The following is a 26,722-nucleotide window of genomic DNA, read 5'->3' as shown; positions in this document are numbered from 1 at the left end:
ATTACTTCCTCATTTTGACGAATCATTTTTTTACATTTCCACTCCAAACAATGTTGCCTCACATATTCGACCACCTCTAAAGAAGATCTTTATTAATAATTCCATAAGTCCACAATATGCACTACAACAAACAAGACCTTAGACAGCGCTTTTTTTAGCCTTAGACAGCGCTTTAAAGCGCTGTCTAAACCTCCGCTGCTAAAGGTTTAGACAGCGCTTTTTTAAATCTTAAAAGCGCTGTCTAAGCCCCCCCCCCCCCTTAGACAGCGCTTTGGCCAAAAGCGCTTTATAAGACCCTCTTATTTTAAATTTTTTAGGTATACCTTAGACAGCGCTTTTGAAAAGCGCTGTCTAAGCCCCACCCCCTTAGACAGCGCTTTGGCCAAAAGCGCTTTCTAAGACCCTCCTATTTTAATTTTTTTAGGTATACCTTAGACAGCGCTTTTCAAAAAGCGCTGTCTAAGCCCCCCCCTTAGACAGCGCTTTTGCCTAAAGCGCTTTCTAATCCCCCCCTTAGACAGCGCTTTTTACAAAAGCGCTGTCTAAGGTATACGAAAATTTTTGAAGCTTTTGTTTTAAACCACATTTTTTCCAGGTTTATAAACCAGAATTTCTACCTGTTTTCAACCAGATTTTGACAGACAATTATCACATTTTATATATGCCATTTTGGCCTTTTTTCTACCAATTTTTGGCTAACAAATATATATATACCAATTCAAACCAATTTTGCCTTAAATGTATCAAAATATATACAAATTTATGTACACATTTACAAGTCATAACATATACTACAAATGTACACATTAATTACACAAATTTATGAACAAACCATATGTATCAGCATGGGTTGTGGCTGGTGCAGGAAGGGTGAAGCTTGAGAATATGAAAGTTGATGCATTCCCAAACCATATGTATCAACATGGGTTGTTACCTCTCCAGTAGCAACCTTCAGCCTATCAACTTCATTCTTCAAAGCTTCATTTAGAGCTGTACATTTTATTTTATTAGAATATTTTTAAAACTGGAGGTCTGAGTCATGTAAATGAGTTGTATGTAACTGCATATAAACTGAAATTTAAACAAAACAGAAACACTACTAGCAGGTTATTGATCATGTGCAATGATTTGAAAACTGGACTAGTCATCAGAGTAGTGGAGGTTTTGATTCATGGTTGATGATTTTAACTCAGTAGTTGAAGTAGCGATAAATGAAGATGATTTTCAATATTAAATAATATATGAAGTGATAAATTGAAGTTTACAAGGTATCAACAACAACAACCAAAGCTTTATCTCACTAAATGGAGGCGGCTACATGGATCAACTTTCGCCATAATGCACTATCCAAGACCATACTTCTATCCAAATTGTTAATCTTGAGATCTTTCTTAATAAATTCTCTTATAATTTTTCTAGGTCGCTCTCTTCCTCTAGTTGTTTGACTTCTCTCCATCTGATTTACTCTTCTATTCAAATCGTTAATCTCAAGATCTTTCTAAATAACTTATCTCATAGTCTTTTTAGGTCTTCCTCTAGTTGTTTGACTTCTCTACATCTGATTTACTTTTCTCTACATGCCCAAACCACCTAAGTCTATTTTCCACCATCTTCTCTACTATAGGTGTTATCCCAACACTCTCTCTAATATTTTTATTTCTAATCCTATCCTTTCTAGTCTTACCACACCATCCAACGCAACATCCTCATTTCTGCTACACTTACTTTATTCTCCTGTCATAATTTTTTGATGATTTCATTAATTAGGGTTAAACTAAGTTATTGGGCTTTCATGTTATAGTGAAACATAACAACAAAAACCAGCAAAAGAATTAGCATAAAGTAACAGATATCAAAGCTAAACATGGATAGCAAAAAAAACAAGATGAAAAATGGAAATAAAATCTTGCATATTAGCATGGCTTAGACGTACCATCACATAACTTAGCTTGTTGCTCCATGCCTTGTAACCTAAGCTTCAGCTCGGTATTTTCACTAGACAGACCACTTGTATCTCTCTGATAAAAAAAGTATCAGAATGCATAAGCCTCACAATCACAAAGCACAATGGCTTAAACCACTAATGCAAAGAAACCAAGTTCAATTAAAGGAAACAAGAACGTGCTCATTTTGAAGAAGAATAATAAATGACCATAAGAATGATAAGCAAACCAATAGTCCAGTGAAGAAAATAACCGAAGGTTGGGTATCTATTCATGCCTATTTGAGTTTCACATCAAGTATATAATCATGTGTAAACACCACTAAATATAATCCCAATGTCCATTAATATCTCTTATATTTTTGTATATTTAAAATACACACAATATATGAACCAACATCACAATTAGCACACTTTTCAGGATTTGATTATAATTTATAGTCGGTTAAAATTGAAATAACTAACCCTAACAATAGTTTTGTTCAACGCATACATCACTATTTTCTTGGGTTTGCATGCCAGAGGAGAGGAGATGATTTAAAATGAACGACATGGATTGGGAGGTGTGTTGAAAGCTTTGACATGTTGAGGAAATGAAGAATGAGAATGCTTTTCCTGGAGGAACTTTCACCATCTTCTGAATCAAAACCAGAGCTTCGTGAGAAGGAGTCATATTTCTCTTATCAGTTCAATACTGTCACCTGTGGCATATAAACAAGTGTATGTTGCATTTGGCACGATACATGGTCAAAGAAACCCCAACAACAGGTTTCAAATGTCAAAGAATCTGTCTGTTTATGAAGAAGTTAAACAACAGCTTCTAAAAAAATTAAGATACAATAGCTAATTTCAACTTCTATGAGAAATTCTTGTTTAAAAACCTTAGTTTTTACAAGATTCTTTAAATATTTCTTTTATCATAAGTGCTTATGGAGAAGTTTATCCAAACAATTTCTAAAATCACAAGTAGAGCAGAAAAAATATTACCCCAATTTCATTACACCTACTGACAAAGTATTCCAGCAGATGAGTCCCTCTAACCCTTTCTTTCTCTTTCATGTTCTTAAAGTCTTCATTAGATGCATAGATAATATCCACGTCCTCGTAACCTACAAGAAACAAAACACATGTCCTTTATTTTGCTTTATAAAAAGTAAATATATGCCTCACTTGATTACATTCATGTTCAAAACAAAGGGTCAGATCACAGAAACAAGAAGGAAAATGCAAAACAGAGAAAGATACTTTCCCTCAGCAGGCTATCAAAGCTAGAGCTGATAAATTTTTCATCACCGGAAATGTTGATATTGGTAACATTAAAGACCAAATACCATAAGGATGCAATATGGTAAACAACTTAAGATGTATTTTAGTGAACAACTTAGTTAAGCACTTATAATATAAGTGTTGTCCATGGTGGTCCATGACAGAGAGCAAAAATACAGCCATACCCGCTACTTAGTGACGCCACCATAGCAGATTATGGCGGAAAAACCCACAATGTCGGCCAATATTTATCATTGCGGCGAGCACAAAAATCACCACTGATATCCATCATAGGTTAGGTTATACTTGGCTAAATAGTTTAGTTAAGCGCTTGTCTTTTGAGTACTTATGAATAAGCTATTTCATACAAACTATAATGTTTTCATAGGTTATCCTAGAGAACTTATTGCAATAACTCGAAAACAACTTATAGACATATCATAAGCTATTTCTATAAATTTTTCTAACCACTCACACAAGCTCAAATGATCAACAGAAATTACATATGTAACTGGGAAACAGAGTACCAAGGGTCATGTTCTCTGTTGACTTTTAAATTACAACTTTATTTAATGATGATATTGAAGACATAAAAGGTGCCAACATTGCCAGTGTAGTGAGAAAAATATAGCAGTAATGAATGTCATTATTAATAGGCAAAAGAATAATTTTTTTGTTTAAATTGAACAAGTCTTCCCTTTTTCATTAAACCCGCAAGAGTCCTCTATTTTACAGTTACACTTCATAAAACCACACTTCAATAGATGATCCCTAAACAAAAGCAAGCGTTTTCATTTGTTAAAGAAACATTATCATATGATAAAATATCGTTATTCGGTTTAAATATTCTATACTTCAGGATCCCTTCTACTAAAGGATAAACTTCTGCAAATTAAAACTGAGCAGATGTTACCTACACATCTAAATGAATAATAAACCAATCCTTGAAGCACCTTGACTCAGAGCCGGAGCTTGTTAAGATGAACTTTTATTCAACCAAACAAGAAATAATGCATTCTCAACAAACAATATATATTTTCAAACATGTTACAAAAACTATAAACGATTTATACTCAAAATCAACATAAGCAAAGTCACTGTGGCATTTCAACAAACACCATGTTTGCAAACTCAAGCCTATGATAAAAAAAAATAATCCTCATCAACAGTATCAAAAGAAACAAGTGAAGAATAGCAATTAATTTGTCATCAACAAAATTTTATCACCATTAAACTTTTACCAGCAAAAAATTAACATCGGTCAAACAGTGAAAAAAAGGAGTTATAACAAGAATGAAGAAATGAATGGGTATGTGAGTTACCTTTTCATTGAGGAAGAGGGAGATAGATATAGAGAAGTGCAATGGCTTTGTGTTCTCTGACGGAGGTGAACGGCGGCGCTCTGTCGGAGTTTAACGGCTGTGAGTCGGCGAGCCTTGTCGCAGTTTGTGCTGTAGCGAGAGGTGGGAAAATTAGAGTCAGCAACTAATTTCAATACAAAAACCAGATTGGAAATTGTATCATTAGACAAAATTGTGCGTTAGGTTATAGAAAGAAGGACCTCTTGGCTCGTTTGGGATCAACGGTCCACAATTGGGCAAGTTTATCAGGGGACATAGCCTTCTTAGATTCGATTCCTTCCGATAACATAGAAGAAGATGTATCGGCGGAGTTGCTACGGCGGTGACCGGGCCTGCCGGTGTCTCCATTGGCAGGAGGAGAATTGAGTTTGGATCCGGAATTCTCAGAATCAATGTAGGAAGAGAGGAGATCGTCGTGTGGTTGTGGATCTTGGAAATGGAGCGGGGAAGCGTCGAAGTCGAAGGGATCCATTTCAAGGTCAAAGTCGTCGGGGATTCGGAAATGTACCTCCGATTGAGATCGACGGTGGAACGGAGACGACATCGTTGTGTTGTTGTTGTTTCTGATTCGGTTTGAACCCGGGTTTTTTCTTCTTCTTCTTTTCTCCTCCCCGCTCACTCTCACACTTGCGGTTCTCTTCTCTTCTTCTTCTTTTCTCCTCCCCGCTCACTCTCAGAACTTTTGGTTTTAATTTTTTTTTTAATTGAAAGACTTTAAACAGCGCTTTCTCAAAAGCGCTGACTAAGGTCTATATTTAAAAGCGCTTTCTAAAAGCGCTGTCTAAGGGGGGTCTTAGACAGCGCTGTCTAAGACCCCCCCTTAGACAGCGCTTTCATTATTTTTTTAGAACATTTTCCGTGTTTTATTTTTATTTTAACCTTAGACAGCGCTTTCTTTTAAAAGCGTTGTCCAAGATGCGCTGTTAAAAAACCTTTTTGGCGTAGTGATGGAACAGATGGTAATTCTAAAGAAACTCAAAATGAGTTTATAGAAAATATAACATTGGTTGAGATGTTGCAGTCAAAGGAGCATTGCAAAAAAAGCAACTCCACAGGGTCATCAAATTTATGGAGGTTTAGGCAAAACATGGATCTCAGATGTAATAGTGACAATAGGGATTCTTTAGTGATATTGAATTCTTCGGTGCCAAAAAATCACCTTATGATAATGAGGACTGGATGATCTTTTCTTTTATGATGTAATACACATTTTTCTGCGAGTCTCATTAAGGAAAAACACGTGGTACATAGATATTTTAGTCACATCCACTTACAATCGAAATAATACTGATAATGACTAAAAATAGAAAACTTTTGATTTCATCAAACTCTAGTGTCTCCCCCATTACAATATAATCATCTATTTTTAATTCTTTCTTTGTATATTATAAGAGAAGAATTGTAAACTTTATTTTTTCACATGAAATGACATATTTGACATTATTTTATGGAGCAACCTTCACCAGTCCTCGACCAAACACCCTAATCACGAATCCTATTTTTTCACCACCTCACGGGACCAATGCTTAGAACGAGTTTCAAATATATTTTACACTACTGTCTTTATTCCCGACCGAAAAAGGTTATATATTATTTTTTCAACAACAATAAATATATTACTCATTTATAATTGTACATTTTCCTTTTGCATTATTTTGGTCATCAAGTAAATTAAGAAAACATTGTGACGAGTGTCTAAAAAGTAGATAAATGTGGTAAGTTATAAACTACTAAATGTTAATAAAAACAAATTTAAAAAACAAATTTATATTAATGAATTGGCTTAAACAAATAAGTTTTTTTATAAAAAATAATGTTTATTACCTATCGAAGAAACTTTTTTTCTCAGGTACATTACGTCATAATGTCGTGTACTCTCTTATTTCTGAGAAATAATTTCAAGAACTCATTTATATTTTAAGGGTAGTAACATATCATATTTGTATGGTAAAAAGATAGTTGTTTATCAATCAAGCTTTAAATAGTGTATTATAATTAAAAATCATATTAAATTTAAAATAGGAAAATAAGTTATAAAGAATAAAAAAAGGATATATAATAAACTTTTATACTTAAATGAACATTTATATTGTCACTTTTTCGTCAAATGACTTCATTTTTGCCTATTCTCCATCATCCCGTGCATTAGAATATTCTGGTGGAAATACTAAAAATTGTGTTGTCTTTTAATGTTCAATCGACAAATTAATTGAAAATTTCTATTGGATGGAAATTGTATAACTGTAAATAAACTTCCATGTAAACCTTAACTATAGATATGTTATCATTATGAAACTTAGCACAAGTTTTGACTAGTACACTTTACAGGAAATTTTATAGAATCAATAATGGTTCAATAAGTATGATATTTCATTTTAGGAAACTTATAAACTTAGTTAATATATGAAAGTTCTTAAAAAATAATAGAAATAATATATGCACATATTTAATTTTCTGATAGAGACTTAATTGATTATTTTTGAGAAATATTTTGTACTTATATGTGTTACGTGTGGACATTGTTATGATATATAAATCTAATTTATTTGGAGCAATTGAATAAAATTGTCTTTTCAAATATCAATTCATTTTCCTTGTTTTGGTATCATACAAGGAGACCTTACATAAAAAATGTATTAAGTAAGTACTCACGAATAAGAAAAACGGAAGATGTTGCACATACTAGTTAGCAGTTGAACACTTACTAAATATGATAACACGCAAACAATTCTCTAAAAAAGGAAAAATAGTTGTAATCTCACTATAATAACCTTATTTGTAAATAAAAAAGTAATATATTGTATGGTTTCAAATATACTTGCCACAAATATAACGTATAACAAAAAAGAAACTAGCAACATCTTAACACTCTAACATACATTCCATATGTAAATACCTCCTAAACTATCCAAGCTAACTGAGTTTTGTTTAACCAACAGTATCTGACACCGGCCTGTTGTTTTGATATAAATATTTATCATTTCACAATCATTTGCAATATTCAAATCACCTAACCGCATATCTCAAACTTGCTTTTGAAAAAAGTGCAGAAAACAAACATAAATATTGAGATGTTAAGAGTGCAAGCATTATCAATTCTATGCACACCTTACCCTTTCCTTGATTTTCATGGGTTAGATCATATTCCAGATAAACTAGATCCAGAATGTAGCATAAAACAAGATATAAGCGGCGACACATTTATTTATTTTGATGAGTTTTCTTCCAATCAATATAATCTTGATCCAAATGGTAACACAAACGAGAAAATTAACAATGATACTTCTTTAGATTTGGAAGGCTTCACTCCCGTTCAAGATAAAATTGATTTATGTTGTAGCACCAAACAAAAAATTCACAACAATGATGAAGAAAACATTGAAGAACAAGAGATTAGTTTTACAGGCGCTAATTTCCAAGGTATACGAATATTTTCCGATGATTTATTTGAAAATGGAAAACTAAGAACATTACTTCCTCATTTTGACCAATCTCTCTTTTACACTTCCACTCCAAACAATGTTGCCTCACATATTCGACCACCTCTGAAGAAGATCTTTATTAATAATTCCATAAGTCCACAATATGGAACAGATGGTAATTCTAAAGAAACTCAAAATGAGTTTCTAGAAAATATAACATTGGTTGAGATGTTGCAGTCAAAGGAGCATTGCAAAAAAAGCAACTCCACAGGGTCATTAAATTTATGGAGGTTTAGGCAAAATATGAATCTCAGATGTAATAGTGACAATAGGGATTCTTTAGTGATATTGAATTCTTCGGTGCCAAAAAATCATGTCAAGACAAAAGTAGAAAGCATCGTCATTAGAAAAAGGAAGGAAGAACAACCCAAAAAGGCATTATCGACATACGAGAAGCTTTATTTGACAAATAAAAAGAGAAAGGGAAGCAATAAGCAAAGATCATTTTTGCCATATAAACACCAATTATTTGGGTTCTTTACGAACATGAATGGATTAAGTAGGAACCTGCACCCCTTTTAAGATTGAATTACCAACATTTTTAAAGTTGAAACTTCATCAAATTTTGACAATGTAGATCAGTTTCATGGACATAATAATTACCCAACTAGCGTTGGGTTCGATTTATTTCATAATGAGAATATAGAGTATGCATTTCCCCTTATGATAATGAGGAGTGAATGATCTTTGCTTTTATGATGTAATACACATTTTTCTGCGAGTCTCATTATGGAAAAACACGTGGTACATAGATATTTTAGTCACATCCACTTACAATCGAAATAATACTGATAATGACTAAAAATAGAAAACTTTTGATTTCATCAAACTCTATTGTCTCCCCCATTACAATATAATCATCTATTTTTAATTCTTTCTTTGTATATTATAAGAGAAGAATTGTTAAGTTTATTTTTTCACATGAAATGACATATTTGACATTATTTTATGGAGCAACCTTCACCAGTCCTCGACCAAACACCCTTATCATGAATCCTATTTTTCACCACCTCACGGGACCAATGCTTAGACCGAGTTTCAAATATATTTTACACTACTGTCTTTATTCCCGACCGAAAAAGGTTATATATTATTTTTTCAACAACAATAAATATATTACTCATTGATAATTGTACATTTTTCTTTTGCATTATTTTTGTCATCAAGTAAATTAAGAAAAACATTGTGACGAGTGTCTAAAAAGTAGATAAATGTGGTAAATTTTAAACTACTAAATGTTAATAAAAACAAATTAAAATAAAACAAATTTATATTAATGAATTGGCTTAAACAAATAAGTTTTTTTATAAAAAATAATATTTATTACCTATCGAAGAAACTTTTTTTCTGAGGTGAATTACGTCACAATGTCGTGTACACTCTTATTTCTGAGAAATAATTTCAACAACTCATTTATATTTTAAGGGTAGTAACCTATCATATTTGTATGGTAAAAAGATAGTTGTTTATCAATCAAGCTTTAAATAGTGTATTATGATTAAAAATCATATTAAATTTAAAATAGGAAAATAAGTTATAAAGAATAAAAAAGGATATATAATAAACTTTTATACTTAAATGAACATTTATATTGTCACTTTTTCGTCAAATGACTTCATTTTTGCCTATTCTCCATCAACCCGTGCATTAGAATATTCTGGTGGAAAGACTAAAAAATGTGTTGTCTTTTAATGTTCAATCGAGAAATTAATTGAAAATTTCTATTGGATGGAAATTGTATTACTGTAAATAAACTTCCATGTAAACCTTAACTATAGATATGTTATCATTATGAAACTTAACATAACTTTTGACTAATACACTTTAAAGGAAATTTTATAGAATCAATAATGGTTTAATAAGTATGATATTTCATTTTAGGAAACTAATATATTTAGTTAATATATGAAAGTTCTTAAAAAATAATAGAAATAATATATGCACATATTTAATTTTATGATAGAGAGTTAATTGATTATTTTTGAGAAATATTTTGTACTTATATGTTTTACTTGTGGACATTGTTATGATATATAAACCTAATTAATTTGGAGCAATTGAATAAAATTGTTTTTTCAAATATCATTTCATTGTCCTTGTTTTGGTATCATACAAGCAGACCTTACATAAAAAATGTATTAAGTAAGTACTCACTAATAGGAAAAACGGAAGATGTTGCACATACTAGTTAGCAGTTGAACACTTATTAAATATGATAACACGCAAACAATTCTCTAAAAAAGGAAAAATAGTTGTAATCTCACTGTAATAACCTTATTTGTAAATAAAAAAGTAATATATTGTATGGTTTCAAATATACTTGCAACAAATATAACGTATAACAAAAAAGAAACTAGCAACATCTTAACACTCTAACATACATTCCATATGTAAATACCTCTTAAACTATCCAAGCTAACTGAGTTTTGTTTAACCAACAGTATCTGACACCGGCCTGTTGTTTTGATATAAATATTTATCATTTCACAATCATTTGCAATATTCAAATCGCCTAACCGCATATCTCAAACTTGCTTTCGAAAAAAAGGCAGAAAACAAACATAAATATTGAGATGTTAAGAGTGCAAGCATTATCAATTCTATGCACACCTTACCATTTCCTTGATTTTCATGGGTTAGATCCTATTCCAGATAAAGTAGATATAGAATGTAGCATAAAACAAGATATAAGCAACGACACCTTTATTGATTTTGATGAGTTTTCTTCCAATCGAGATAATCTTGATCCATATGGTAACACAAACGAGAAAATTAACAATGATACTTCTTTAGATTTGGAAGGCTTCACTCCCGTTCAAGATAAAATTGATTTATGTTGTAACACCAAACAAAAAATTCACAACAATGACGAACAAGAGTTTAGTTTTCCGGACGCTACTTTCCAAGGTATACGAATATTTGCCGATGATTTATTTGAAAATGGAAAACTAAGAACATTACTTCCTCATTTTGTCCAATCTTGTTTTGACACTTCCACTCCAAACAATGTTGCCTCACATATTCGACCACCTAAAAAGAAGATCTTTATTAATAACTCCATAAATCCACAATCAAGACCAGATGGTAATTCTAAAGAAACTCAAAATGAGTTTCTAGAAAATATAACATTGGTTGAGATGTTGGAGTCAAAGGAGCATTGCAAAAAAAGCAACTCCACGGGGTCATCAAAGTTATGGAGGTTTAGGCAAAACATGGATCTCAGATGTAATACTGACAATAGGGATTCTTTAGTGATATTGAATTCTTCGGTGCCAAAAAATCATGTCAAGACAAAAGTAGAAAGCATCGTCATTAAAAAAAGGAAGGAAGAACAACCCAAAAAGGCATTATCGACATACGAGAAGCTTTATTTGACAAATAAAAAGAGGAAGGGAAGCAATAAGCAAAGATCATTTTTGCCATATAAACACCAATTATTTGGGTTCTTTACGAACATGAATGGATTAAGTAGGAACCTGCACCCCTTTTAAGATTGAATTACCAACTTTTTTCAAGTTGAAACTTCATCAAATTTTGACAATGTAGATCAGTTTCATGTACATAATAATTACCCAACTAGTGTTGGGTTCGATTCATTTCATAATGAGAATATAGAGTATGCATTTCCCCTTATGAGAATGAGGAGTGAATGATCTAATCTTTTATGATGTAATACACATTTTTCTGCGAGTCTCATTAAAGAAAAACACGTGGTACATAGATATTTTAGTCACATCCACTTACAATCGAAATAATACTTATGTTGACTAAAAATAGAAAAGTTTTGATTTCATCAAACTCTATTGTCTCCCCCATTAAAATATATCATCTATTCTTAATTCTTTCTTTGTATATTAAAAGAGAAGAATTGTTAACTTTATTTTTTCACATGAAATGACATATTTGACATTATTTTATGGAGCAACCTTCACCAGTCCTCGACCAAACACCCTTATCACGAATCCTATTTTTTCACCACCTCACGGGACTAATGCTTAGACCGAGTTTCAAATATATTCTACACTACTGTCTTTATTCCCGACCGAAAAAGGTTATATATTATTTTTTCAACAACAATAAATATATTACTCATTGATAATTGTACATTTTCGTTTTGCATTATTTTTGTCATCAAGTAAATTAAGAAAACATTGTGACGAGTGTCTAAAGAGTAGATAAATGTGGTAAGTTATAAAGTACTAAATGTTAATAAAAACAAATTAAAAAAAAAACAAATTTATATTAATGAATTGGCTTAAACAAATAAGTCTTTTTATAAAAAATAATGTTTATTACCTATCGAAGAAACTTTTTTTCTCAGGTACATTACGTCACAATGTCGTGTACTCTCTTATTTCTGAGAAATAATTTCAACAACTCATCTATATTTTAAGGGTAGTAACATATCATATTTGTATGGTAAAAAGATAGTTGTTTATCAATCAAGCTTTAAATAGTGTATTATGATTAAAAATCATATTAAATTTAAAATAGGAAAATAAGTTATAAAGAATAAAAAAAGGATATATAATAAACTTTTATACTTAAATGAACATTTATATTGTCACTTTTTCGTCAAATGACTTCATTTTTGCTATTCTCCATCACCCCATGCATTAGAATATTCTGGTGGAAAGACTAAAAAATGTGTTGCCTTTTAATGTTCAATCGACAAATTAATTGAAAATTTCTATTGAATGGAAAATGTATTACGATAAATAAACTTCCATGTAAACCTTAACTATAGATATGTTATCATTATGAAACTTAACATAAGTTTTGACTAATACACTTTAAAGGAAATTTTATAGAATCAATAATGGTTCAATAAGTATGGTATTTCATTTTAGGAAACTTATAAATTTAGTTAATATATGAAAGTTCTTAAAAAATAATAGAAATAATATATGCACATATTTAATTTTATGATAGATAGTTAATTGATTATTTTTCAGAAATATTTTGTACTTATATGTTTTACGTGTGTGCAGCGGTGTATTTGTTACCATTGGAAATATTAACTAGATCCAAGGTAAATCATACAAAGTCGAGTCGCCACCGCACTTCTATTTATCCAAAGGAATGGTTAGAAAGCGAACAAAAACCTATAAAGTTTTACAAACAAAACTAGTAAAAGGGGGTCAGAGATCTGGGTAAGGGGGTTGGTTATGTCATGGGAAGGTGTTAGGCACCCACAACATCCTAGGTACTCCTAGGGAGCCCTTTTCACAACTTGTTGTATAGGTTATTGTTTATGAAATATTTTTGTGCAAACATTATTGAAGAGATGAGAGAAGAATATGCAAGTTAGTTATTTTTGTGTTTGGATGGATGAACCCATTGCCTACGTACCCTTTCATGAAAGATAAGGATCAAAACCCTGTAGTTCGGGTAAAAGATTTCAAAACAAATGAGTGAATTGATTTTAAACAAAAGCCTTAAGGTCTTTCATTATCAAAGGGAGAAAACTCGACCTGAACAACCACAAGTCCACCATGTGAGAAAAGCTTCGACATGCTAGTGAGGGATTATGCCCTTTAATAAGCATGGAAGACTTACAATTCAATCACTAAGGACAAAGGTGAGATTTACATCAACCACTAAGATAATTCAGATCTATGGCTAATGCATGAAAATTTGATTAAGAAGTGGACAAGGGCCACAAAAGACAATTGAGTGGGTTGAATTAACCAATTAGAAGTATTCACAAAGATAGTCAAAGTTTACTTAAAAGTTCAATTCAAAATGAGTATTGTGAAAAGAAAGTTTGAAAATCAAAGGCATAAGGCCTAGGTTTCTAATGTTGAAAACAAGTCAGATGTTTGCACAAAGGTTTTTTGGTTTTGGGTTAAGGGTGAAAATATGGATCAAGGTTAAGCATGCAAGAGGTGGGTGATGAAGGATAAAGCCACAATAGGAATTCCTTTCTCAAGATCATAGATATGATCCAAGCAAGTTCCTTTGGAATTAGGCAACACAAGGCAAAACAATAAGCAAAGTCTCATAGGAGAACAACAAAAATTGGAAACAGAATGCCAGTCAATGGACTTACATCCAACTCCAAGAACAAATGGGAAACAGAAAGCCAATAGATGGACTTACATCTAACTCCACAAAACAAAACAGGAAACAGAAAGCCAATCAATGGTCTTACATCTAACTCCACAAAACAAATAGAAAACAGAAAGCCAGTAGTTGGACTTACATCTAACTCCACAAAACAAAACAGGAAACAGAAAGCCAATCAATGGTCTTACATCTAACTCCACAAAACAAATAGGAAACAGAAAGCCAATAGCTGGACTTACATCTAGCTCCACAAAAGAAACAAACATGCATGAAAGCAAACATATGAATGATTCACAAATAAGCAAACAAGCAATCAAGTATCACACTCTATACACAAACAAGAGGCTCAGACAAATTGGTTGGGCTTTACTCAAGAGGGGTCATATCAACCTCAACAAACAAGCCAAAACTGTAAGGGTGTTTTTTAAGCTCTTAACCACTAACATTGAGAGTTAGGGTGAAGCTGATGAAATGGAAATGAGGATTAGAACTCATGCTCTTAACCCTGGCCTGGGTGAGCTTAAGACAAAGAAAGTGTGGGGATCCAGAATGTGGGACCCTATTCCACATGACTGACTCTATACAAAGATCTTGGGTTATGTTCAAGAGCATCAGCATGTAGTGCGAGCATAATGAACGACTCACAGAATAACAGGGGATTAATTGCTAATCCCTTCTATCTGTCAATTGCCTCTTCACTTAGGAGGACTTAACAAGTAACATGCCTCGACAAGGAGGTCTTTGGCACAAATATAAACAATCACAATGATGGTCTCATAAGGAGGACTTCAGCCAAATGCCTGCCAAAAAGGCGACAGGACTTCTAGACTACATGGAGTAAGAGGGCTAAGCTACCTCAGTGGTGTATCAACCACACTCCAAAGCAAACTCTAAGCAAGAGCTATCTAGCAACTAATGTACCTGTACCAAAAGCCAAACAGTTAATATTTACATTCAGAAAACCAAGACAGACAACAGAGGAATCATCCAACAATTATACACAAGGTAAGTCTCAAATGCAATCACTCAAGTGAGTTCGTCACATCAAGGGACCTACAACACAACAAAGGTTAGTAAACAAAGCAAATGGCATCTCAAATGATGAGGCCACACCAATCATTAGTGTTAAATACCTGAAACACAAACACAATGGGTGAGTACAAACCACTAGTACAAAGACTAGGGTCAAAGGCAAGGCAAATGACCAAATCAGAAGTCAATATTTAATGTGAAGCACATTCAATCACACGAGAAGAAAGCCTCAAAAGGAACAAAGCCAAATCATTAAGCAAAGCCATCAATTAATCAAGATAAGGCAAAGGCAAACAATGTGATCACAATTGGACATCAAACATAGAAAATCCACATTAGAACAGAAATGAATCCAATGATCATGAAATTTTTTATGTATGCTTAACATGTTATAGACAAGCATCATACCAAAAATGAAATCCATAAGAGCTAATATGACATGTAAATGAAAATGCACAAAAGCAACATCCAATATGTGACACAAATTGTCACACCACATAGTCATGTGTCCAAAACAGTGATATTAAATGGTAAAAATGCCAAACAAAATCCAAAACATCATGTCACATGTTATGAATAAGCATGTCAAGTTTCAAGGCAATTGGACAAACTATGAGCATTTCACAAAGCAATTAGCACAACATGTCATTTTGGTATCATGTTCAAACAATCAAGCACATTTAAAAATCCAGAAGCACAAAAATTAGGAAATTGACATCACAAAATAATAGACATTCAAAAAAGAAATTAAAAAAAAGTTTGAATTAATTTGGATTTGTTTTCTATTTTTAGTGATTTTTGCAAGTTGATGAAATAATGATGAAATAGTGAAAATCAATTGGAAAATGTTAATGGAAATGAAATGGAAACATGCAATAGCCAGGAGTTGAACACAGGACATGTAAGTCAAAATACGCTGGAAAATAAAATCAGAAAAAATGCGCTAGGCCAGGCTCGAACCAAGGTCCCTAAGGTTACAAGAGCACTCAATGAAAACAAATAAAACAAATGTACGCATGCCAGGATCGAACTGAAGTACATGAGGTTATAGGCGCGGCAAGCATCAAACGCTGCGTTTGGATAAATGAAGGAAAATCAAATGGATTTTCAAAACATCCACGCCATGGAATCGAACTGAAGCAAGGAACGTTCAAGGCGCGCACACAGTGAACCCTAGCGCTTGAACCAGACGGCCGGAATAGTAATTCCGGTCGTCTTCTCCGGTGGATCGCCGATGAAGATCATGAATTTTTTTCTCCAGAAATTGAAGTATTATACATGGATCGAAAGCTTGTTCAATGAGGAGCATGAATATCACATCCACTTGATCAACTCTCACTCATATGCACGGATCGAAGCGAAACAGTTTGAACATCAAAATTTCAAGTCAACATATCTCATGCAATTCTTAACCAAATCATGATTTAATCATATCAGGATCATCAGCATTAAAAGCTCTACCTAATCATGTGCATAAAAAAGCCAAAATAAGATATTCGAATTCCAACCTCTTTGAAGAGCAGTGTGTTGATTTCGTGGATTCAAGCTTCCTCCAGCTCCAGATCTTCTCCTCCAACCTTGATATGAAGTTTGATGCACAAATTAACACTTGAAATGGCTTGGATCTTGCTTAACTTGAAGCTTCCATGTTCATGTTCATGATCTTGATGTGCACGAATCTGGATGGAATTCTTCAAACCAGAGGTCAAATCCTACTCAATGAGGCTTGGTAAACAAGATTATGCAATAATTTTGATAGCTTGTGTGAAGAAATTTGAAGTTTGAGATGAGAGAATTTTTGGAGGGAAATTAAATTTCAGATCTAGAATGTGATCTTCTTGCCAATTCTATTATGATTTAGCTTTTATACTCTTCCCTAATCATGCTGAAATGGTAATTAGGCATTGGCTAATTGGAAATTAAGAAGATATGAGGTGCATGGCAAAATTGGTAAATGTGAGGTGGCATGAGTAATGTGCACGTGAACAGTGCCATGCAAGGTGCAATTTCACTCAAAAACATCCAATGAACATGATGGAATGATCAAATAACTTGTAGCTTGCACCAAATTTGAATTCTCCATTTTCCCTCCAAAATGCACTTGAATGTACATATGATCATGTGAAATATTTGCATGCAAGGCAATGATGGATTTGGAAACTATTGGTCACAAGGAGCATTTTGCAAAAAGAGGGACTTAATTTGGAGTTTTGGATCAAAAGTTATGGCATTTTGAAGTTCCAAGCATACTTTGCAATCATTTGTTCATAACTCCTCAACCATTCATCAGATGATCATGATCTTGGACTTTTTGGAAATGGGAGAGAAAGATCTTCAACTTTCATGTTGACCAAAAATCCATTTGAAGCCTCTTTGATGTTGGACAGTTAAGTTGAATGTGGACCAAAAATTTGCCATTTTTGGAAACTTGAAATTACAGGTCACTTTCCATTTTGGGAAACTTTTGATTTGACTTCAAAATCTTCAAGATAGATGTTTGACATGATGAATAGGCCTTTTTTGAACATGAATGGGATGTCTCAAATCATTTCCCACACCTCAAAGCCTTCAATTGACTGCACAGTTGATCATATGGTCCTTAGATGACCTTGACAATGCCTGATGAATTTGAGCTTCAACCACTTGGGGAATTTGCTCCAAAATGAACCTCTAGCTCATATAAGCTCAATATAATGTCATGTGGTCCTCATACCAAGAAAATACCATCCTCTTTTGTACAAAGGAATCCTTGAATTGCCTTGACCTGTGGCTGCTTAGACTGCAAAACAAATGTTAGATGACATATTTTTGGTGCTTTTGGTTAATGTTTAAACAAGAAAAGCAATGATATTCAATGCAAGCAATGCCTGGTGATCTCAAACCACTCACAAGGAGATCTCCACCCAAAGGAAGGGAAAGCAAGATGCTCAAAGATCCTTGAGGCTATGCAATGTTATGATATGATGCCATGAGGGATCTTAGGGACAAAATTGGGGTTTTACATATGCCCCTATTTAAGATCATTCTAACCGGAGAAATGAAGGTTAAGATCTTCGTCTCGACGAGGTAGAATGGGCTTAAATAACAATAATGAGACAAATTTTGGTCCCTGAGAGACCTCATGATGCAAATGTATGTATGCAAAACAAAATATCTCTGTGGGAATATGGGTCCACAAAGAAGAAAAGAAAATCAGGAGAAAATTGAAAATCCATAGGAGTAATACGCTCCATAGGACAGAGACTCTGACAGGACTCTTATGGGGATAAGAAAAAAAAGAAAAATGCGTGAGCAGGACACGACTCAGAATTAGGGGAAAGAGAACTTGACACTGCGTGAACAGGTCACGACTTGAAACTGGAGACTTTACTGGGGATAAAAAGACTCAAAACTGGGGAAAGAGCTGACAAGACAACTCTGCCGGGAAATGCATGTATTGGGGAGTATACCAACACAGCAAAAGGCGAATCACAACAACAACTCCGCTGGGGAAATCTAAAAGACTCTCCAGGGGGAGCAAAAGGATGAGGTGTTACCGGTTAGTGAGTAACAAGCTCGGGAAGAAAGAATATCTAAGACCTGTGTACGGGTGAGAGATATCAATCGACCAAATCATCTGAGGAAGACCTGAAAAGGTATATTTCGACACAGGAAAATCTGACTCCACAGGGGACCGAGGTCGTAACAGGGAGCAGAAAGGAAGGAACACCAGGGATACCGGGTAGTAGGTATGTAACAGGTGACCGACCAAGGCGTGAATTGGTTTGTGTTCCAAAACACTCATCATCCTGAAGAAAGCTAGAAAAGCAGACTTGTTTATAGGATGGATATTCGATTCTGCAAAGAATACGAATCTTACTCGACTGGAGAAAGACGAAAGCTTCACCCGAAGAGCGCATGAGATATATTATCTATTGCCGTCAAAACGTAGATAATATACTCGCATGGAAGATTATCCATAACCGGGTTGTAGGTTAGAAAAGGATAAATCGACCGAAGAGGAGAAACAATCGTTACCAGCAACAAAAGGGTAGACGAGAGATGACTCACTAGGGATAAGTTGCAAGCATACGGAAATTATCTCCGCAAAAGGGGTAGAATACTCGATTCCGCGAAGGGACAACGAATCTTACTCAATTGGGGAAACACGAAAGGATTCGACTGAAGAGCGCATGAGATATATTATTTATAGCCGTCAAAACGTAGATAATATACTCGCATGGAAGATTATCCATAACCGGGTTGTAGGTTAGAAAAGGATAAATCGTCCGAAAACGAAAGGCATCGAGATACCCAACTAGGTATGATAAAGATGGCCAATCAAAGGGAAGCAACAGACATTACCGGCAAACGGTGAATGAAAGAGGACCCGCTAGGATAAATTGCTTACTCGGAACAATTATCCGCAAAAAGGAGGGAATATCAAAATTGAATACTGGATAATGATAACCAACAAGGAGGGGATTACATCTACCGAAGACTGGGTAGAAAACCACGGAAGAGTAACCGTCATCGGTTGGGATGAGCAAAAAGGTTAACTCTGCAAGGGGAGAAAAATAGGGTTTACAACTACCGAGATACTGGGTAGAAGACCAAAGATTCTGCTGAGGATAGGGTTTACAACTACCGAATACTGGGTAGAAAACCGCAAACTCCACTGGGGATAAGATGAATGATTGCCGGTTAGTGAGCAAATATTCATTTATACCGCAGGGAAGCACAAACTCCGATGGGGAGAAAACAAAATAGGATTTACGACTACCGAGCTGGGTAGACGACCACAAGATCCGCCAACAACCAGAATGAACCACAAAGGTTAACTCTGCTAGGGGATGAAAGTAGGATTTACAACTACCGGCTCGTAGGTAGAAAACCAAAGAAATAGGACTTATAGCTACCGGGTAGTAGGTAGAAGCCAAAGAAATCCACTGAGGAGAAGGTGAAAAACCATTGGTGACCTTACTGAGGAACACCAAAATAGTCACCAAATGCCAATTTAGGATCGAACCAAAAAGGCAAATTGAATCAAGACTCATCCTACTGAGGATATAACTCAATAGGGAAATCCATCCCAATGTGTGTGTTGGGAGGAAACGGAAGCAACCGTCATCCACGAGGATAGAACTCAGTGGGGAAATGGCAGGAAAGAATAGACACTTTCTGCTTAGGGGGATGACTCTATTTTGAAGGATCAGACACACCCATCTGCTTGGGGAAATGTACCTCCAAATAGCAGGAGACACAAACAAAATATATATGGCAAAGATGCAACATGAATACCTGAATGTTAATGATTATGCATGTATATGCATGGTTTATGTATGATGAATGCTGACAAACAGACATATCTAACACAAACAGGACCAGGAATCAAACGTCCGGTACTACATCTCGAGAGAGAAAACCAGAAACTCTGATGGAGAGTATCCAATCTGCTGGAGATCTGAGATGCTAGGAAGCAATCTCTGCAGGAGAATCAGAGATATCACAGGAATCACACAAAATCTCTGAGTGATGGATCATCAAACAATCCGATTAAGGAAAAGAGTCTACTGCACAGGCAGACACTGCTGAGGAAGACAGAGCGCACGAGTAGAACTTGCCACACAAGCAACTCTACTGGGGATACTGTCGCAACTTCTACTGAAGGATCCAACAGCAACTCCACTAAGGAATTCCACTGAGGGAAAAGAGGAAACTGGTGAAACAAACACCAAGTACCAAACTCGCCAAGGAGATCACACCTGCTGAGGAGGAAAGATCGTCACTCTACTGCAGGGAAAAATGACGTACACCAACAAGCATACCACTACGGGCTGAACCAACAATTTCTCTTGGAGAAAAGATTCAATGCACGGGCAAAAACTGCCGCAACTGCAACTCATGCTGGGGAGATTCAGATACCAAAAAAAACAATAGTATCTCTGTTGGGGATATATCAACATAGATAAGGCTCATCACACCAACAACTCCGCTAGGGATTCATCCGAGGGAACGAATGAGATCTGAGGATCAACCACCAAATACTGAATCCACCAAGGAAAATCACACCTGACGAGGAGAACAGGATGCACGAGTAGAATTTGCTACACAAGCAAACCTACTGGAGAAAGCAAAATCAGCAAACTCCACTGGGGAATCAATCAGTAACTCCACTGGGGGACGTCTACTGAGAGATCACGCTCTGCTGAGAGAAAAGATCGTTCTTCCGCTGAGGGGGAAAGTGGTGAATATCTCAACAAACACTCTGCTTAGGGATAAACCCAAAAGTCTCAGCTAGGGAGAAAAGATCCATTGCACAGGCCGAACTCCGCTACAGCCGTAACTCTGTCGAGGAGCAATGAAAACACAAAAATCATCGCAGGGATGAATCAACATCCTCAACCGGGAGAAGTGTTTAATTGTGCAAGTAGAATCTATCACAAAAGCAACTCCGGTTGGGGAAACTGGCAACACAGGTAACCACCATACCAACAACTTTGCTTGGGGATGAATTATCACAGGTAAAATCCATCACCAAAAACCTGTTGCGGATCATAGAAATAGCAACACCTATGAAAGGGGATAACATCATCGTAGATAAGATCCAACAGACCAACCACTCTAGCGGGGATCTAGATATGCCAGGAAACAGCAATATCTCGGCAGAGGATCTACCACATGAACAGCTCTACTGGGGAGCCTATCCGAGGATGAAGGGAGGACTACTGCTTCAACGACTTCGCTGAGGAAGAAAACACCAAATCCAATCTTCCAGAGAGAACACACCCGAGGGGAGAAAATTATTGTTCTGTTGGAAATCTGGAGCGTGAACAAATCGTTAATCAAATTCCAGGGATATGAACAAATGCCTTACCCTGTTGGAAATCGTACCACCCTTGGGAGAGCACTAGGAGTCTCCTAAGTATCTTTTGTCATTGTGAATGTATCACTTTGTTTAAAAGTTGTTTTGTGAAAAGTTTGTTTATTTTGAAAACAATGATATTTTTATCAATTAAAACATGCAAAACATTTGTTGAATAGAAACAAATAAGAGTGCAAATAATTGGATAAAGGCTCAAGTTTATTTGATGGAATGGTAGCCTGCAAATGGCAAGACTCCATAGACTTTTACAAGTTTGAAATTGGTGATATATATTGGAAAAGGGCTACATTGAACATAATGACCATTTCTCCACCAATTCCGGATTCGATGTATTCGAAGCTTCAGTTGATGACGAATGAACAGGAATCTCTGATAGATGACAGATGTAGAACACAGTCTTGTCAAGATGCAGTTACTTGCCAAATCCCTAATTTTTGCCTAGATTGCCCCAGGGTGAGGTACTCAATCTAGCGGGATGCAAATATTTGTTTTTTCATGTCTCTAACTTTTGCTTGGATCGCCCTTGCGGGTTTTCAGTCCACCGAGACGCTCATTTTTGCCTAAGCCGCCCTTTCGGGTTTTCAACTTAGCGAGCTATTCTGTTTTTCTTTTTAGGCAAAGTATTTCTTGATTGCATATGAATTCACAAGACAAGTGAAATCCTCCCCATCCATAGTTGTAAGCATCAAAGCACCGCCTGAAAAGGCTCGCTTGACAACATATGGACCCTCGTAGTTTGGAGTCCACTTGCCCCTGGAATCGGGCGCGAAAGACAAGACTTTCTTGAGCACAAGGTCACCTTCTCGGAACAAACGAGGCTTGACCTTCTTATCGAATGCTTTCTTCATTCTCTGCTGATATAACTGACCATGGCACATGGCAGTCAATCTCTTCTCTTCGATCAAATTCAGTTGGTCGTAACGATTCTGAATCCATTCGGCATCAGTCAACTTGGCTTCCATCAAGACTCTCATTGATGGGATCTCCACCTCTACTGGGAGCACAACCTCCATGCCGTAAACAAGAGAGAAAGGGGTTGCCCCTGTTGAAGTGCGGACAAATGTACGATATCCATGCAAAGCAAATGGCAGCATCTCGTGCCAATCTTTGTACGTGACAACCATCTTCTGGATAATCTTCTTGATATTCTTGTTAGCAGCTTCAACAGCCCCATTCATCTTGGGTCTGTAAGGAGAGGAATTATGATGTGCAATCTTGAACTCGCTACACAGCGCTTCCATCATTTTGTTGTTCAAGTTAGATCCATTATCAGTAATGATCTTATCAGGCACACCATAATGACATATAAGTTGATTCTTGATGAACTTCACGATCACCTGCCTGGTCACGTTCGCATACGATGCGGCTTCAACCCATTTGGTGACGTAATCAATTGCTACGAGAATAAACCTGTGTCCGTTGGACGCTTTCGGCTCAATCATGCCAATCATGTCAATTCCCCACATAGAGAAAGGCCATGGTGATGAAATCACATTCAGAAGTGTCGGAGGAATATGAATCTTGTCCGCGTAAATCTGACACTTGTGGCATTTCTTCACATATTTGCAGCAGTCAGACTCCATTGTCAACCAATACTAGCCTGCTCTCAACATCTTTCTAGCCATGGCATGTCCATTGGAATGAGTACCAAATGAGCCCTCATGGACCTCAGTCATTAACAGGTCTACTTCGTGTCTATCCACGCATCTGAGCAGAACCATGCCAAAATTCCTCTTGTAAAGCACTTCACCGCTGAGGTAGAAACTGTCTGACAATCTTCTCAAAGTTTTCCTGTCTTTCACAGATGCCCCAGGCGGGTAGACCTGGTTCTGGAGGAAAAACTTGATGTCGTAATACCAAGGCTTATCGTCTTTTACTTCTTCAACTGCAAACACGTGAGCTGGTCTATCCAAGCGCATCACGGTGATATTGGGAACTTCATTCCAATACTTGACCATAATCATTGAAGCAAGCGTAGCAAGAGCATCTGCCATCTGATTATCCTCTCGAGGAATATGATGAAAGTCAACTTCTGTAAAGAATGTTGAAATCCTCCTCGCATAATCTCTGTATGGAATAAGACCATGCTGATTCGCTTCCCACTCACCCTTGATCTGATTGACAACGAGGGCTGAATCACCATAAACATCGAGGTGCTTGATCCTCAGATCGATGCATTCTTCTAATCCCATAATACAGGCCTCGTACTCATCCATATTATTCGTGCACTTGAAAGTTAGCCTTGCTGTAAAAGGAATATATTTGCCCTGAGGAGTAATGATTACTGCCCCAATTCCATTTTCATACTGGTTTACAGCGCCATCAAATACCATACTCCATCTGGAACCAGGCTCTGGCCCTTCATCGAGTGTAGGCTCGTCACAATCTTTCATCTTCAAATACAGAATCTCCTCATCTAGGAAGTCGTATTGAACTAACTAATGATCTTCAATCGGCTGATGTGCCAAGTGGTCAGCCAAGATACTACCTTTGATAGCTTTCTGAGCTCGATACTCGATATCATACTCAGATAACAACATCTGCCACTGGGCAATCCTCCCGGTTAAAGCAGGCTTCTCGAAGATGTACTTGATTGGATCCATTCTGGATATCAACCAAGTTGTATGATTTATCATGTACTGGCGTAAACGCTTAGCGGACCAAGCCAAAGCACAACATGTTTTCTCAAGCATTGAGTATCGAGACTCACAATCAGTGAACTTCTTACTCAGGTAGTAAATAACATATTCTTTCTTTCCGAATTCGTCTTGCTGACCAAGGACACAACCTATGGAGTCTTCAAGAACAATTAGATACATAATCAAAGGTCTTCCTTCTACAGGCGGAGACAGGATCGGAGGTTCCGACAAATACTCTTTGATACCGTCGAAAGCTTTCTGGCAATCCTCGGTCCAATCATGAGACTGATCATTCCGGAGGAGCTTGAATATCAGCACACATGTGGCAGTCATGTGGGATATGAATCTGGAAATATAGTTCAAGCGGCCAAGAAAACCTCGGACTTGCTTCTCAGTTTTGGGCGCAGGCATCTCTTGTATTGCTTTGACCTTTGCAGGATCAACCTCAATACCTCTTTCGCTGACAATAAAGCCCAATAACTTGCCAGAACGGACTCCAAATGTACATTTGTTGGGATTCAGACGAAGCTTGAACTTCCTCAAACGCTGAAAAAGCTTCAACAAATGCTCTACATGTTCAACTTCCGTTCGTGACTTAGCAATCATATCGTCGACATAGACCTCAATCTCCTTGTGCATCATGTCATGAAACAAGGTAGTCATAGCTCGTTGATACGTGGCTTCGGCGTTCTTCAAATCGAAGGGCATCACTCGATAACAGAATGTTCCCCAAGGCGTGATGAATGTTGTCTTCTCCATATCCTCGGGTGCCATTTTGATTTGATTATATCCGGAAAATCCGTCCATAAAGGAGAAGATATTGAATTTAGCTGTATTGTCTACCAACATGTCAATGTGTGGTAGAGGGAAATCATCTTTCGGACTAGCTTTATTCAAATCACGGTAATCCACACACATCCGGACTTTTCCGTCTTTCTTAGGCACGGGCACAATATTGGCCACCCATTGAGGATACATAGAAGTCACCAGAAACCCCGCATCAATTTGCTTCTGAACTTCCTCTTTGATCTTCACTGCCATATCAGGATGAGTTCTTCTGAGCTTCTGCTTCACAGGCACGCACTCAGGCTTCAGAGGCAGGAAATGTTGCACAATATTTGTATCGAGACCCGGCATGTCTTCGTACGACCAAGCGAAGATATCGGAATATTCTCGTAGCAAACTAATTAACCCCTTCTTAACAGACTCTTCAAGGAGTGCCCCAATCTTCACCATTCGAACACAATCTTCAGACCCCAAGTTGACTGTTTCCAGATTCGCAAGATGCGGCTGAATGACTTTCTCTTCGTGCTCAAGAAGACGGGTAATCTCATCAGGAATCCCTTCAACATCATCTTCCTCTGCCTCGAATATAGGGAATTCAAAATTGGGAGATGGCGTTGGATCATTATGTTCAATGGGTTTAAGAATCAACTTGCATAATGATTTTGAATATGAAAAGCTTTTTAGAAATCAAACAAGACAATCACTATGCAGATGAAAAGATTGCTTTTATTCTTGTTTTTTAGGGTTTTTTGTGATCACCAATTTCATGCAAAAAAGCAAAAAGTGAAAATAATTGGAAAAACAAACATTTAACATGAATTTATTGAATGAAAATATCATTGTATAAATGTTGCCAACAATGTCATCACTTCTCCTTTTGGCAGAAGGGTTTTTAAACATAGTGAATCATTACTCTGACTTATGAATGACTGTAGGAACATCTACAACGACCCAATTGTTGCAGATCCCGCCAGGGATGACAAAATTGTCAAAATCCTCTGCATCCTCTTCCAGAACAGCAGCAGCTTCTTCACTCTGAGCAGCGGGATAAACCCTCCACTCTTGAATAGCCTTTTCTCGTTGAAGGCCCCAGAAGAAAAACCAATACCAGCCCGGGACTTGTTATCTTCAAGCTCGATCATTTTTCCTAGACTAGCAACTGCACCACATTCAATGGCCAGTTTCGCATCTCAATAGGAAGCAAATGAAGGAGTCCTCTTCTCAACAGGCTCGGCTATAGATAAAGCTTGGAAAGGCGTTCCAACTTCATCCTCAACGTC

General features: G+C 36.1%; 1 protein-coding gene across 1 annotated transcript; it reads right to left on the bottom strand.

The window, feature by feature from the left end:
- Positions 1–707: 707 nt before the first annotated feature.
- On the bottom strand, positions 708–5,249 carry LOC127137094 (bZIP transcription factor 18). Its single transcript, XM_051063583.1, has 6 exons — positions 4,770–5,249; positions 4,531–4,659; positions 3,041–3,051; positions 2,930–2,994; positions 1,934–2,018; positions 708–990 (listed from the first exon to the last, which is right to left on the bottom strand). Exons 1-6 carry the CDS (start codon positions 5,111–5,113, stop codon positions 821–823), a joined length of 804 nt encoding a protein of 267 aa, XP_050919540.1. The 5' UTR covers positions 5,114–5,249; the 3' UTR covers positions 708–820.
- Between the last annotated feature and the right edge of the window lie 21,473 nt (positions 5,250–26,722).

Source organism: Lathyrus oleraceus, chromosome 4 (assembly GCF_024323335.1).
Source record: "Lathyrus oleraceus cultivar Zhongwan6 chromosome 4, CAAS_Psat_ZW6_1.0, whole genome shotgun sequence".
Taxonomy (NCBI): Eukaryota; Viridiplantae; Streptophyta; class Magnoliopsida; order Fabales; family Fabaceae; genus Lathyrus; species Lathyrus oleraceus.
Note: the sequence above shows the minus strand (reverse complement) of the source record. Positions and strands in the feature narration are given on the sequence as shown.